The 15,710-nt window shown below is 38.5% G+C and overlaps 5 protein-coding genes across 6 annotated transcripts in view; 1 reads left to right on the top strand and 4 right to left on the bottom strand.

The window, feature by feature from the left end:
* LOC104745035 (protein SIEL-like) overlaps positions 1–2,699 on the bottom strand; it is a 4,130-nt gene extending 1,431 nt beyond the window's left edge. Inside the window, exons 1-7 of the mRNA XM_019236997.1 lie at positions 2,009–2,699; positions 1,821–1,904; positions 1,393–1,620; positions 1,053–1,244; positions 569–709; positions 375–464; positions 8–288 (exon numbers count right to left, since the gene is read on the bottom strand). Coding sequence (XP_019092542.1) covers positions 8–288; positions 375–464; positions 569–709; positions 1,053–1,244; positions 1,393–1,620; positions 1,821–1,904; positions 2,009–2,653 — 1,661 coding nt within the window. The 5' untranslated portion in view covers positions 2,654–2,699. The remainder of the gene's footprint in view (positions 1–7; positions 289–374; positions 465–568; positions 710–1,052; positions 1,245–1,392; positions 1,621–1,820; positions 1,905–2,008) is intronic.
* Positions 2,819–4,875, bottom strand: LOC109129055 (protein SIEL-like). Its single transcript, XM_019236617.1, has 4 exons — positions 4,231–4,875; positions 4,043–4,126; positions 3,615–3,842; positions 2,819–3,490 (listed from the first exon to the last, which is right to left on the bottom strand). The coding sequence occupies exons 1-4, from the start codon at positions 4,873–4,875 to the stop codon at positions 2,819–2,821; spliced, it is 1,629 nt and encodes a 542-aa protein (XP_019092162.1).
* On the bottom strand, positions 4,999–8,050 carry LOC104745032 (TOM1-like protein 2). 2 transcript variants are annotated; one of them, XM_010466191.2, is made up of 10 exons: positions 7,899–8,050; positions 7,506–7,584; positions 7,245–7,343; positions 7,031–7,144; positions 6,809–6,954; positions 6,641–6,722; positions 6,477–6,562; positions 6,213–6,377; positions 5,702–6,132; positions 4,999–5,606 (listed from the first exon to the last, which is right to left on the bottom strand). In XM_010466191.2, exons 1-10 carry the CDS (start codon positions 7,997–7,999, stop codon positions 5,041–5,043), a joined length of 1,869 nt encoding a protein of 622 aa, XP_010464493.1. In that variant the 5' UTR covers positions 8,000–8,050; the 3' UTR covers positions 4,999–5,040. The 2 variants fall into 2 exon arrangements, with proteins under 2 accessions (XP_010464493.1, XP_010464494.1); XM_010466192.1 differs by lacking the exon at positions 7,899–8,050 and adding an exon at positions 7,728–7,881.
* Positions 8,766–13,330, bottom strand: LOC104745030 (U3 small nucleolar RNA-associated protein 25-like). The gene is made up of 19 exons (XM_010466189.2): positions 13,114–13,330; positions 12,932–13,034; positions 12,781–12,824; positions 12,381–12,667; positions 12,154–12,277; positions 11,905–12,005; positions 11,680–11,802; positions 11,518–11,598; positions 11,137–11,424; positions 10,901–11,028; positions 10,728–10,792; positions 10,559–10,605; positions 10,290–10,349; positions 10,147–10,218; positions 9,921–9,950; positions 9,744–9,838; positions 9,541–9,646; positions 9,330–9,464; positions 8,766–9,068 (listed from the first exon to the last, which is right to left on the bottom strand). The coding sequence occupies exons 1-19, from the start codon at positions 13,244–13,246 to the stop codon at positions 8,994–8,996; spliced, it is 2,097 nt and encodes a 698-aa protein (XP_010464491.1). The 5' UTR covers positions 13,247–13,330; the 3' UTR covers positions 8,766–8,993.
* LOC104745031 (BRISC complex subunit Abro1-like) lies at positions 13,399–14,860 on the top strand. The gene is made up of 2 exons (XM_010466190.2): positions 13,399–14,375; positions 14,539–14,860. Exons 1-2 carry the CDS (start codon positions 13,494–13,496, stop codon positions 14,587–14,589), a joined length of 933 nt encoding a protein of 310 aa, XP_010464492.1. The 5' UTR covers positions 13,399–13,493; the 3' UTR covers positions 14,590–14,860.

The following is a 15,710-nucleotide window of genomic DNA, read 5'->3' as shown; positions in this document are numbered from 1 at the left end:
ACCGTGCCTATATGCATGAAAAAATATATCTCCTTTGTTGAATTCTGTACCCGAAGAAGCAGAAAGAATAGTGCAATGAGTCAAGTAAGCCAAAAGCGTATCCTGGTCCATCATCTCATGAAGTCCACGAGAGAATTTCCCCAGCATTGCAAGTGAATATGAAAAAGCCAGGGGTGGTATGGAGGTGATGCTTTGTTTGTTTGAGAGAGGGGCTGAGATTATCAGCATAAGAGATGCAGATAAGTGTCGGCTGTTGAATTCAGATTTATTTCCGGAAGCTGTCCCTAACTGGAGAGTATGCAAGAGTAAGCAAAGAAAATAATTCATATGCCTATAGTTAACAAAAAAAGAGTGATAAATAGTTTCTCGTTTACCTGTTCACTAAATCTCTTAACCAGACTGGCTAAGAACTTCGCGTGGTTTTGTCCAAAATGGAACAGGGCAGACAAGGTATTAGGTTCGTCCTAGGATGAAATAGCAAGAAAATTAAGGTTCAGAAGAAGAAAAAGAAAAAGAAAGAATTGATGAAATCAGAAGCTACTTCATCTCTGTAGATAACTGTACCAACCTGTGGATACATCTCTAAACTTTTAAGGACACCATTAACACATTTGTCGACCAGCTTCAAATCAGGCAGCTTTGCCAGTTTAAGAATGTTTCTAGCCTCAACTCTTATGTTCTCAGAAGTATCAACAATAGCTTCCAAAAACTGCAAAGTCAAGTAGAAGGTCTTTATCAAAACTCGTAGCAAAGATATAGCCAAATAGAACCAAGTGACAATCATGGAGTCAGTGGCAGCGAGGCTAGTTTAGTACCAAATCACTTATTGTCTCGTTAAGCATTAGGCCCTAGAGTGCAAAGAATTATGGAGCTACTTCAGTGGGCCTAAACTCATACGAGGTTGGTTATATGCATAAAACCTGGACCACACGAGACAACATACCAAACTTATGAAGTATAGCAAGAGAAGTATTGCATCTGCATTCTCATAAGCTGTTTGCCTACTCATTACAATAGAAAGAAATAAAAAGGCAGAAGATATGGTGACTTACGGCGGGCATATAAGTTTCCTGTATCTTCAGGTCCCCCAAGTCTGCTATATGATGCAATGCATCTAAAGCTTTCAACTTGACAACCATATAATCATCGTATAACATATCCATCAATAGGTAAACAGCTTCATCTGGGAATTTGATAGAATTTACTGAGAGGGAGTGGAAGGAGTCAACCGCAGCTTCCCGTACCTTCAAAAATGATGCATAGAAATGCTGTTTATAAAAGTGCCAGAAACAATAAAAACTCAACTAAATTCTTGTCTACAGAACTTACTTAACAGGATTGCACATAAAGGCACCATAACAAAACGAAAAAGGAATTTTCTTATAAGGATACCTCGTAGAATTCATCTTCAAAACCATGGATGAAAATTCCAGCTGCAGCAGCGACATCAGCTGATACATTCGAAAGATGATTCTGCGGTTTCTTCCCTTTCCTGGCTCCCAATACTTTTTTAGAAATTGTTTGCAATATAATGCTTTCTGATGCAGTTCCTACAATCCCAAATCCCCTGAAGACCTCAACCCTCACGTCTACGCTCATATCTCTCACGATAGAACAAAGCTGAAAGCATGTTTATAAGAAAACATCAGACATTTGGTTATTTAAGCTCGTTTGCAAATACAATTTCAAACTTCAGCATGTTATTTCATATTGTGGATATCACAAAACTGACTAGTCATTGTATCAATTCGTAGCTAGGTATAAGACAGCTCCAAAGACGAGACTTCAAATGCTACACAAGCTAAAGAGGAGCTAGTTACCTGGAGAAACACAGCATCTGTACATTCTCTTCTGTCCACCTCTTCTTCCTTGGAAGCAATCATCACTTTGCCCCACACACTGACCTGAACATTCAAAAAGTTGCCAACTCCCCAATTAGATATGATCCGATCATTAGCTTATAACAATTCTTTCAACCGCAATTTCATCAAATCAAAGAGAAACTTACTGCACGAACTGCAGAAGATCTGACGCTATCTTCAGCATCGCCTAGAAGCTCAACAGCACGAGTATAGCAACCTTCCACGGCATGAGCGTGATTCAAATCACCAGCCTTACATACACTAATCAGTCCATCCAGAGCTAGTTTTCGAATATAAGGATACGGATCCTTGGTAAACCCTAAAAACAAGGTGAAAAGTACGGACGACGGGACATTGAACCTCTCCGCGTTCCTAAGTAGCCACAGCCGAGACGATATAGGTGCTCCGAGACAAATCGACGCAAATACCTCGCCGTCGATTTTGGAATTCGCGGTGGCGGCGATGCTAGGGTATCTCTCGGATAACGACGCCAGCACAGCAAGCGATTCCACGGCGGCGGCGGAGTTTTGAAGGCGGAGTAAGTTGGAAAGGACCGAGTCGAAGATCTGTGGCGCTAATTCCTTTCGCCGGAAGGCAAGATCGGAGAGTAGCTTGAGGATGTGGTGAAGAATCGGCGAGTCTCCTCGACTCAGAAGACCAGTAAGGAAATCGAACACCGAGGAAATTATAGAGTCGGAAGTGTCGGCGTTGATAATGAGTGATCTAATTGAAGCTAGAGTGTCGAGAGAGATTGATTCAGCAGAGATCGAGTTCGAATCGTCTTCCTCCATTGAAGAAGACGAAGTGAGAATTTCTCAATTTTAATTTGGCGGCGACAAAAAGATTAATAGTTTTGATATTTATTTCAAAAGTCAATAGACCAAAAAAAAAAAAAAGTCAAAACATTTTTGAAATCTCTAATTTTGAAGTAAATAAAAAAATTGTGGTGTAAAATGTTACATACTACCAGCTCGTCCTGAAGTGGGTTTCTTGAATTTGGAGAGTTCAACAAGATCACCAAACAACTTGTCTTCTGGTTTCTTATTCATAGGCTTCATCATTGGTGGATGGTTAAGAGCCAAAGGCTGTTGTTGATGATGAGAAGAAACTTGGTAAGGGTTTGTATTGTTGTTGTTTCCATTGTCTTGAAGAGACATGCCGTACATTTGTTGTTCTAGAAGATACTGTTGTGGTGGCTGAGCTTGTCCTCCTCCTCCGTAGCCTCCTCCGTACATGGCGGGATTGTAATTGTTGTTTATGACGTTTGGGTTGTGGCCAAAGGGTGGCATGTGGCCTCCTGTCATTGGAGGGAGGAACATTCCGAACAAGTTGTTGTTGTTGTTGTTCGGGGGATGAGGAGAGCCANCATTACAATAGAAAGAAATAAAAAGGCAGAAGATATGGTGACTTACGGCGGGCATATAAGTTTCCTGTATCTTCAGGTCCCCCAAGTCTGCTATATGATGCAATGCATCTAAAGCTTTCAACTTGACAACCATATAATCATCGTATAACATATCCATCAATAGGTAAACAGCTTCATCTGGGAATTTGATAGAATTTACTGAGAGGGAGTGGAAGGAGTCAACCGCAGCTTCCCGTACCTTCAAAAATGATGCATAGAAATGCTGTTTATAAAAGTGCCAGAAACAATAAAAACTCAACTAAATTCTTGTCTACAGAACTTACTTAACAGGATTGCACATAAAGGCACCATAACAAAACGAAAAAGGAATTTTCTTATAAGGATACCTCGTAGAATTCATCTTCAAAACCATGGATGAAAATTCCAGCTGCAGCAGCGACATCAGCTGATACATTCGAAAGATGATTCTGCGGTTTCTTCCCTTTCCTGGCTCCCAATACTTTTTTAGAAATTGTTTGCAATATAATGCTTTCTGATGCAGTTCCTACAATCCCAAATCCCCTGAAGACCTCAACCCTCACGTCTACGCTCATATCTCTCACGATAGAACAAAGCTGAAAGCATGTTTATAAGAAAACATCAGACATTTGGTTATTTAAGCTCGTTTGCAAATACAATTTCAAACTTCAGCATGTTATTTCATATTGTGGATATCACAAAACTGACTAGTCATTGTATCAATTCGTAGCTAGGTATAAGACAGCTCCAAAGACGAGACTTCAAATGCTACACAAGCTAAAGAGGAGCTAGTTACCTGGAGAAACACAGCATCTGTACATTCTCTTCTGTCCACCTCTTCTTCCTTGGAAGCAATCATCACTTTGCCCCACACACTGACCTGAACATTCAAAAAGTTGCCAACTCCCCAATTAGATATGATCCGATCATTAGCTTATAACAATTCTTTCAACCGCAATTTCATCAAATCAAAGAGAAACTTACTGCACGAACTGCAGAAGATCTGACGCTATCTTCAGCATCGCCTAGAAGCTCAACAGCACGAGTATAGCAACCTTCCACGGCATGAGCGTGATTCAAATCACCAGCCTTACATACACTAATCAGTCCATCCAGAGCTAGTTTTCGAATATAAGGATACGGATCCTTGGTAAACCCTAAAAACAAGGTGAAAAGTACGGACGACGGGACATTGAACCTCTCCGCGTTCCTAAGTAGCCACAGCCGAGACGATATAGGTGCTCCGAGACAAATCGACGCAAATACCTCGCCGTCGATTTTGGAATTCGCGGTGGCGGCGATGCTAGGGTATCTCTCGGATAACGACGCCAGCACAGCAAGCGATTCCACGGCGGCGGCGGAGTTTTGAAGGCGGAGTAAGTTGGAAAGGACCGAGTCGAAGATCTGTGGCGCTAATTCCTTTCGCCGGAAGGCAAGATCGGAGAGTAGCTTGAGGATGTGGTGAAGAATCGGCGAGTCTCCTCGACTCAGAAGACCAGTAAGGAAATCGAACACCGAGGAAATTATAGAGTCGGAAGTGTCGGCGTTGATAATGAGTGATCTAATTGAAGCTAGAGTGTCGAGAGAGATTGATTCAGCAGAGATCGAGTTCGAATCGTCTTCCTCCATTGAAGAAGACGAAGTGAGAATTTCTCAATTTTAATTTGGCGGCGACAAAAAGATTAATAGTTTTGATATTTATTTCAAAAGTCAATAGACCAAAAAAAAAAAAAAGTCAAAACATTTTTGAAATCTCTAATTTTGAAGTAAATAAAAAAATTGTGGTGTAAAATGTTACATACTACCAGCTCGTCCTGAAGTGGGTTTCTTGAATTTGGAGAGTTCAACAAGATCACCAAACAACTTGTCTTCTGGTTTCTTATTCATAGGCTTCATCATTGGTGGATGGTTAAGAGCCAAAGGCTGTTGTTGATGATGAGAAGAAACTTGGTAAGGGTTTGTATTGTTGTTGTTTCCATTGTCTTGAAGAGACATGCCGTACATTTGTTGTTCTAGAAGATACTGTTGTGGTGGCTGAGCTTGTCCTCCTCCTCCGTAGCCTCCTCCGTACATGGCGGGATTGTAATTGTTGTTTATGACGTTTGGGTTGTGGCCAAAGGGTGGCATGTGGCCTCCTGTCATTGGAGGGAGGAACATTCCGAACAAGTTGTTGTTGTTGTTGTTCGGGGGATGAGGAGAGCCACCTTGAGGGTTGTAACCGAAGGGTTGATGACTGTGTGTGGTGATGACCACTTGAGTCACTTGCATTGGATGAGTAGGAGAGTATTGAGGGCTCGAGCTTGGAGATTGAGCTTCCCATGGTGGTGGGGGTAGTGCTAGAACATTGTTGTTTTGTCCACCTTATAATAAGACCATATGACAACAGAGAAAATAAGTTAGTATGTTAATTAGTCGGAGTTCTATGTAGGTACCAATATCAGTCCAAAAGTAATACCATAGTGAGGAGAGGCGGGCGGGCTAAAGCTAGGCGAAAAGGGTTGGTTTCCGTAGGCAGGAGAAGATGGTTGTTGGTGTTGTTGGGTAATTTGGAGATTCCAAACAGGACCAGATGACCCTTGTCCATAAAAAGGTTGCTCTTGATGGCCAGCTGGTCCAAATCCATTTGAGTGATGTTGTTGCACCATCTGATTCTGTGCGTGTGGATTCGAAGTTGGAGTAGAGCTTTCGCAGTTGTTATCTGATAACATATCGATTAAGACGATGGAGTTATCTGGCGTTGCTACGGGACTACTTGGTTGTGGAGGTCCGAGAGGAACAATAGCTAATGAGTTTTCTGCATTTGGAGTCTCAAAGTCATCACCACTTAGAAGGTCTATTTTTGGACCATTTGTTGCAGAAGCCACAACACTACAAGCTTTGGTTTCACTGCAAAAGAAATTTTATATATTTTAGAATGTCATAGTCAAACTTAGTCATGAACCGAAATAACGAGAGCTGTTTCTTACCTTGAACCAACATCTATGATCTGAGTTGTGTCCTTAGGAACTTCCTTTTTAGATTTATCTTCCTTTTCTATCAAACTGTTTCCAGAGGCGATGGATTCGTGCTTTGCAAGTAGGCGCTGCAAATCGTCATTTAAGGCTAAGCCTTGGCAAAGCAATGATTCATCTCTGACACATGAACCAAAAACGTATATAGTAATCAATGTATTCGTCATAATTGTTAGAATGTCAAAACACAAGTTTGAAGTTTAAGTTTTAGATCTTTACGATGTCGAGTTTACAAGGTGTACTACTCTTTGCTTATAGGTGCGACATTGGCCAACGAGATCTACAAGAACCTCTTGTTTAAGCCCCTGCAAAGGTGACACCAATATAATGTTTACCAAAATGTTACATACCGTCTTTTCAGAAATTGGATGTTAAAGATATACCTCTTTGTTGTTTTTATCTATTGCGTTCATCATTTCAGCTAAGACATCCATAATTCCTCTAGCATTTTGAATTTCTGTCAAACTTCAACCAAGCAATGCTATTTTATCAATCTTTTTATTTTCAATATTCCTAGAAAACAGTGGGCAAATAAATATCAAGATAAACACCTCAAAGTTGGAAATTCTGACTCTGCTGAAGTATCAGTAGCTGCTTGTCTAGCATTACGAGAACTCTGAGGGTACGTTATCGAAGGACCAGTTTGTCCTGAACTGAGTGTGGTATGAGGTCTTTGAGGGAATACAGTTCCTGCCCGCTGCAAATAGATAAAGAAAAATAAATGAAATCCTAAAATGCGAACTATGCATTATTACAGCAAAAATGAAACATACCAACAGTTCTTGGTATGCTGCATAATATTGTGGATGTCTTCCTTGTGGGCCTGAAAAGCTCTCTTGCCAAGTATCTATAAGTATCAATATCTTCTCCCTCACTTGGATGTTAGGCTACAATTTTTACAAAAACAACATGATAAGTTTGGTGTGACACAAAAATGATCATAGATGAAATAATAGTTAAAAAAAAAGAATCATATAATATCCTGACCTTCTTTTTGGCCATCTTCACCATCTTATGAAGTATATCCTTCTCTGCAACTTGCATATGAATAAGTTCCCCACAATTGTTCATAATTGTCTCTAGTAACTACAATTGTAACAATCCCAAAAATACATGTTTAATTAATTTGAAAAAGGAAAAAAAAAAGAAGAAGTAAATATCTAAAGACTATATTGGTTGTTTGCATATCAAACTGAAGTGAAGTTTGGTTTTCAATTATGTAAGAACATTTCATTGAATAGAACTTACTGTAAGAGCCAAAAGCTGAACCTTGGAAGTCCTACTAGTAAGCCTCTTCTTGATTCCACTCACTACCTCTCTTGTTTGCCTACAAACACTCACATATCAAAAACGATGATATAGAATAAAAAAAAGAAAAATCAAAACCAAATTAAATGCAAACCATCCAAAACTTCAATGATCAACACAAATCTAGTATAACATGTTAGGATTAACGAAAAAAAAAAATACCACTACTATTGTTAGTAAGACATCAAAAAGAAGAATTGCATGTATTCTCTTTAGGACATCATAAATTCAACTATTACGATTTGTCCATTTGTCCTTTACAACATTGTTTCTGATCGACCAGATCGAGGATTTTCCGATCATAGAAAAATATTTAGTGAAAGAAGGTCGTACCCAGGCTCATGATTAAGCATGTCACATATCTCGAGGTTCATGGCCCAATCAGGGCCAATGAGCATGTCACTTGTGGCCCTATCAACCAGTGGATGCACCATCTTCTTCGTTTTTTTCCTCTTGTCTTTCAAAACTCCGAACTAAGTGAAGAGTTGTTTTGTTCCTCGTAATATGCAAAACAAGAAAACTATTAGCTCTTCTTAATTAGCAACTAGAAAATAATACGGCGACACTTGTAAACACCGTTGCTACGTCAAAGCAGAAGATTAAGGAACTAATTGACCTTTCATATTTTCCCTTTGAAATGTTTTTCTCTATTTAATTGGGCCTTTAGGTGCGTGAATAAACGAGCTTCGAATATGGAAACTCATCCCGTTTTTTAAACAACAAAACGACACGCTAACCACTCTTTGAAACGCGAAACGCCACGTCGTCTTTAACATGTTCTGAAGATGCAGTAAACAGTAGAGTTGGATTCTTCCATGCGAACACCGTGAGAGGCTGGAGATGTATATGGACATGCTACTCTTCATCACGAAACCCGAGACCTTGTTACGAAAGCTACTGAATGGAGGCCAAGTGTTTATCCGGGAAAAAAGATCACCGTGTGATGTGAGGCGCGAACCATGTTCATAAAATCTTGGCGGATACGTTAGGGGTCGACTGCACTAACCTAACGAGTTTTCATAATCTAATTGAGAAACTATTCAATTTTTCGACGTCAAACTTTTCATATTCTCTAACTCTTTACCTCTTCAAGAACTCTGTTTTACGGTTTTACAAGTCCATCATCCGGTTTCTTTTGTCTTGACAGTTTGGCTACCTGAGAGAGTAAGCTTAAAAATCATCGATATAGATTTGTTGAATCCGGTTTGGTGGCCTTTATATTATTAGTGTGTAATAGTTTGGCTTAATTTTGTATCCTTTCATTTTCTGCCTGTTCTCCTCTTTGTAATGATTTTGTGATATATTAATAAATATTCAATCCTCCACTTGACTGAAAAATAAAAATAAAAAGAAATTTAAATATATAAAAAATCAAAATTAAAAAGCTTTGGATGGGCACGTTGATCACTCTCCAGTCTCCACTCCTTCTTAACGGAAAGCAACGATGCTACTCTCAGAACTGATCAATCTACTTCCTTTATCATTCCCGACGATCCTTTTCAGCTGCAAACAAACATCACATTGGATCCATATAAACAACACTTGCATCAGACCGAGAGTGAAAACAAAATGACAAGCAAAACCAATTAAGAGTTTGTTATATAGGAAAATAATTAATACAAAGAGAAGAACAAAATACTGATCTCTAAGCTTAATATTTTCCAATTAAGAGTTGAGGAACTAGTAAGTAGTTGAATCGATGGAGGACACAAAATGACAAAGGTATGACTCTCTCATTGTGTAAAAAACCATCAGAAGACTTACCTGGCGCACATCATAACGAGAAAAAAGCACAGTGGACACCATGTCATCTGATTCTTCAAGCATGTTCGTTATCCGAGGGTAAAACTCCTTTCGCTCCGGCAGAGAATAAAAAATTAATTTCTTTATGCCGCGGACCTGATACCAGAGAAGCCGACATTGATCAGAAATAGTTATTTAATCAGAACCTAAAACAAAAGGTGAAAAAGAAAACCTTGTATCCCCAAAAGAAGTATGCTCTCTCAGTGTAAAGCATGATCTGTTTGCTCCCGTCAAAAAACTCTTGTCGTGCACGGGATTTAACCTCTGTGCTTGCATCTCTGAGAAGTGGAGAGTCACGATTAACAAACCATCCAATCAAATTAAACAATTCCGGATTAACACAATGCTTCAAAATAGGGGAACACATGGTCTCACTCATCAATAAAACAGAAAGAGGCGTCTTGCGACTTCAGATACTTTGCAATAATATAGTACTCGAAGTAAGAATTGATAAAGATCATTACTCCACCCTACAAACATGATTAAAAAAATACGACACATCAAGCTCCCAAATTTACGTGATACCAAGGCTGTCTTTTTATTATAGAGTACCTGAACAGAATCTCTAATCCTTGGGAACACCTGTACCAAAAAGAAGAAGACAATCAGTATTTAGCAATTATAAACAAAACATTAAAAGTATAATCTGTGTAGTAACACTACTTTTAATGGTACAGAAACAAAAATTCAACAATGAAATGTGGCAATGCACAATATCATCCGTCATATATTTTTTTATCCATGAACATGTATGTTACTAAACAAATCAAAACTAGACCTTTTTGGTAAAATATTCAAAACGTGCATCGTTAGCATGGACCATGGAGGTTGCATCAAATCTTTCAAAAAACTGCAACAAAGACGAAAAAGATAAGATGACTACAACTTTTATGTCGAACTAAGATGATATATTTATTATACCTGAGTGGCATTGCACAACACTTCCTTAAGAACACCATCGTACGCACACTCCAGCTTCATCTGCATTGATTCAACTAATTAATCGCGTGATGGGAAATTTTTAATATAAAAACTGCAATCTTGGTTTGGAGGAGACATAATAGTTCAATTCAAACTACAGTAGTAGTAGGTAGTAGTCTCTGGCCTAGCCATCCCGTCAATCATCTATCTAATACCCTCATAACGCAAGAAACAAAAATATACCCGCAAAAGAGAAATCCCACACCCACCTTTCCTTTATAGTTCAAGCAATGATGATTGAATAGAGAATCCATTTCTGCAAAGAAATATTCTCCGGGTTAGTGATACGAGTTTGAAAACTTAACCATAATCAGGGGTTATGGAAATATATAGCAAAAGCACAGACAAAATGGAAAATTGCCACAAGTGAAAAAAAACCTGCGGTTAAATAAGAGCTTATAAATATTGACTGCCGATAGAACCGTGCATGTCCATCCAGATACCTAAACATAAGACTGATTTTACTGAGAGATTCTGACATAGTTGGGGAGTGGGACATATACATCTTATTAGAGAGAATAAGTTGCAAGTTAGAAAAAAGAACTACATACAACGGTCGGACTCGCATGATGTTGGTACTATGTGGTTTTGATGGCAATCTATTTAATTGTTTGACGGCTGTATCAACGTGCTTCCAATTCTGCATAGACATTACATCTGCATGATCGATAACCAAAACCTATCCAAATGTAAATGAAAGAAATATTAGTAATTTCAACAAGAAACAGACGAATGGTAGTCTAATGTAACTGATCCATGTTGGCATCAATGATAAACAAAAAATTACCTCGATGGAGGACAGATAATCAACATCTTGTTCCTTTTTATCTTCTTTTTTACCAATGGCTGTAACTATCCCAAGGGGTGAAGCAATAATCATGTCCGAGGAATAGAAATCACCATACAGCCTAATACTCTTCTTTGTATGCTTAATGCCTATCATAAAGACATCATCATCGTTCCCATCACCAATAAGGGCTTGCCAATCAGAAGGTTTTTCTGATATTTCATTTTCCCATGTGCTCACATCACATCCAAATTCCTTATTAAACCGGTCAAGGTATTCTACATTAACCTGAAACCAATGTATACAGGGCAACTCAGAATCAGTAACTGAGACAATATCAGTGATATTCACCACGTGTGCCGGAAAAAAATTTGTATATACCCTCTGAGATTCTGGAGTTAGTTGAATGAGCCTCATCACAGCACGAAAAGCAATACTCTTGTATGGAAGTAGAATCAGCACCTGGATACACATACAATAAATGTAAGACCAATTTTGTCAAATGCGAGGAGCAACAGATTTGATCACAAAAGGGATCATCACCTTTGGACGAGTAAATCCTTGGTCTCTAAATCCATCATCAGAGAGAATTTCCTCTTCAGGAAGATTGGAAATTTTACATTCATTCTTCTTGACAAGATCTCTAGTTCTAAAAATGTGATTTAACTGCAATAAGACAAACTAACTTCAATAAAACGGAGAAAAATGCCAAGTGGAATAATGAAAAAGCAATCAACAGAAAGAAAAAAAAAAAAAGTATGCACATACAGAATGCATAAGGTATGCGTCCATTTGACTGGTGTCTTCTCTACGGCCTCCATTGTAATAGGGTTTCTTGTTAGAATGAAAAATATCCAGATAGCTGTTGCCTAGAAAAATATCAAATACTAAGTAGTAGTAAAAAACTTATGTATAGTTACTGAAAAACCTGTAGGTATTGCCTAGTATAAAGTCAATATGAGAAATATATATATAACAAGACCAAAAGAAAATAAAAAAGGGGTGATTGATACATACAAATGGAGAAGAATCTTCTTCTGTTAGATGAGCCAAAATCTTTTCCTCCAGATTTCTCGTATAACTGAAGCCAGTGCTTATATAACTTAGGCTTGAGACCATAAGTTGGATCACTCTGAGCAACCTGTAAAAAAAAAAGGGGGGGTTGTGATTCGTAAGTGTAGGGAAGGCAAACTCTGCAACAATATTTTTTTTGTTGGACAATGTTATAAGCAGACAATACATACATGAAGAAAATTTGGTCTAGTTCCTTTCCAGGTGCAATTTGGCATGCCAATGGCAGGTGCTTCCCATTTAAACTTCCAGTTGCCTTTTGGTAAAGTATTTACTTCTTCAGTTGATAATATGTGACTTAGGTGCTCTCTAAATGAACTAGTAGATGAAGATTGACCATAGGTACACAACTCATGCTCCTCATCATCCGTTTCAAAACCTTCTTCTTCCTCATTATAAAGATTATGATTCTCCTGCTCTGTGTTCCTAGTAAGAGCACCGAGACTTTCCTGACCACCCCCTTTAACAAAGACAAGATAAGAAGTATGATTTAGAACGATGAATGCAACAAATACAACCAAAAGGACCGTGATGAGTAACGAGAAACTGGCAACAAGATAAGGAAAAGCATACCTTGAATCATATCTGTGTCGCTTTTACCTTCCTCCTCCATGTGCCTGTTAAAAAAAAATGCAAATATACAAAATAACTAACGAGTGCACATACATCAATGCAAAATAACAACAATTACAACTAAATGATTGAAACTTGGCAACACAGTTACCTTCTTTTCTTCATACGGGTAACAACTTTGTTCGATAAACCGAGAGATGCCAGAAAATTATCATACATTGTGGGTTCTCTATAACAAACCATTGCTTCCGAGTCTACAAGACACAGAGAAGAGTACTTAACCTCGACATACAATCTGAAAACAACTGCAGAAATGACCAAGAGCTAACATACCTAGAACCGGATCACGTTCACACTTGTTGGGATTCCTCTGTCTCTTCCTTTTCCCCAAAGTTCTAAGTGATAGGGAAGACGAGAGAGGAGGGTTCGGCGGCTTCGTATAAGTTATAACAAAACGTTTTTGCATTGACCTTTCATATTAAAAATGTTTTTTTTTTTTCTATTTAATTGGGCCTATATGAGTGAATAAACGGGCTTCGAATATGGAAACTCATCCCGTTTTTTTAACAACAAAACGACACTCTAACCTCTCTTTGAAACGCGAAACGTCACGTCGTCTTTAACATGTCCTGAAGAAGATGCTGTTTTTATTTGCAGAGAGATTTCAGTGACGTCACATTTTCCCCTTCGTTGTGCTCTTTCTCGTCGTCGCCATGGACGATCTCTCACTTGAGAAAATCGAGATTTCGGGTTCAATATTGGCGTCGCTGATTCAACGAGCTTCCTCCTCTCCCAGTGACGTCGATGGCTTGATCTTCGGCCAAATCCACCGCATCGTCTCCTCTAATCTCTCCGACGACTCTCCGGCGGATTCGCTCGCCTCGTCTGATCAAATTGTCGCCACCGTTACCAGCTTCGTCTGCACCGGTAAGACCGTCTCATTCTACGATCCGCTTGGCCGAGTTAACTCGCGTCGAGTCGAATCACTCCGAGTCGACTCACCGGACCGCTTAATTGGCTGGTTCTCCGCCCGCCGGAAAACAGCTAACCGTCCCTCAATGAGAGAGTCAGCCGTCACTTCGTCTCTCTCGTCTCAATTTCACTTGCCGATCGAGGATTCGCAAAACCCTAAATCGACGAACATGGCTTCCTGCGTGTTCTTCCTTCTCACTACGCCGTCGACTGATCAATGCATCCACACGCACGAGTACCGTGCGTACCAATTCCGATCCTCGAAACAACGGCTCGAACCGAGATCCGTTGGTATAGTCAACATTGGACCGGCGTTTCGAGGCCATTACGGTTCGTTTAGCCCGAAATCGGGATTTCCGCCGCTAATCTGCGAGTTGGATAGCTCAGCCATGATCGTGGATCGGGATGAGGGTTCCTTGGGTGCGAAGAAGCAAGCAGCGAAGGATCAGAAGGAGATCGATGCGTTGGCTGAAGGGTTACAAGTTGGAGACTTGAAATGTTTGGTTGGAGCTGAAGCTGCGAGTTTCACTGGCGGGATTGAAGATATGTATGAGAAGATGTTGGCGAAGATCCAAAGCTTGGCTTCGGATGTTGAGACGAGCTCTGCTTTCTTATTTCAACAGGTACTAATGAATAAACGAAACCACCTTTAAAGCTATAGGAACTTCGAAATTTCGATATTTGTTTGTGTTCCTGAGTGAGTAGTTTAAGCTGCATAAAGGTTGTCTAGAAAGCCAATCATAATGCCACAAATTGTATAATATGTTCCTTGATTGATTCTTTCAGGAGAAACATAATCGGAAGTTGAGAAATCGGGTTGCTAGAATCGGGCGATGAAGCTTCTTTTGAGTTTCTGTTCTTGTTTGAAGGTTTTTTTTTCAGTGTATTAATATACTTTGGAAGTTGGAACTCTACCTTAAGGGTATCGTACAGTACTGGCTATGGCGCAATTGGAATTATATGGAGGAGACATTTTGTATTACAGTTTAGCTAATTTCTTGTTAAACCTTTGCTGCCTTGATCACAAGATATCTCGTTATCTTTCTATGGCTAGTTTTTGTTAGAGAACAATCTATAGTGGAATTGATTCATGTCAAGAGTTCTATAACTGAGCATATTCATACCTGGTCACGGGACTTGTCATCAATGATTACAAAAAATGGAACGGTGTCTCAGTTTGACACCGTTTTCAATCAGAGTCCTGCACAGACAGAGGTGCGATAGTAAGTCAATTGATCAGGAGAGGTGGTAGCTTCTGATACCTACATGGGGCACGTGCCCCATAATACTTTTTATAGATTAGTTAGCAGTAATAACTAAATAGATCTTTTAGTTCAGTTGGCAATTGAGTCAATCCTGTCTATTCTTTTAGCTCAGTTCGAGTCCTTGGTCCTACTATTTTCCTTTTTTTTTATTCTTTTTAACTACCAGATTCTTTTCCCTTATTTCACTTTAAAAAATTTTCCCAAATTAAAACTATATACTTTAGTTCTATTTTATTTTCTTTCTCCAGCTTGACTTCTAACAAATTCAATTCCTAATTATTCATTGCAATATCTTAATTGAAAAAAATGTCAGTTGAATTAGTAACATTAAACAATATATCTTTTTGTAGTTATTTTATTTTACATTTGTGTAATATGGTTAGATGGATAAGTAAATTCAAATATATTATATTTTATAGTGAATTTTATAATTGCGGCTATATTTTTCAAATTAACCAATTGAAATATATATCTAACATATGTAAATCAATATTAATATAAACTAATATGAACAATACTTTCAAAAAATTTGGTTCATTTTATGATTTCAAATCTTAAAATGTATTAAAGTTTCAATAATACTTAAATTGTATATATTTATTTAAGACTTTTATAATATAAAATTAATAATTATATCACTATACCAATTAATATAAAATTTTGTTTTTTTTTTTATTTTAAATTCATGTGCAG

Source organism: Camelina sativa, chromosome 15, assembly GCF_000633955.1.
Source record: "Camelina sativa cultivar DH55 chromosome 15, Cs, whole genome shotgun sequence".
Classification (NCBI taxonomy): domain Eukaryota; kingdom Viridiplantae; phylum Streptophyta; class Magnoliopsida; order Brassicales; family Brassicaceae; genus Camelina; species Camelina sativa.
This window is presented reverse-complemented; position numbering and strand designations above follow the sequence as displayed.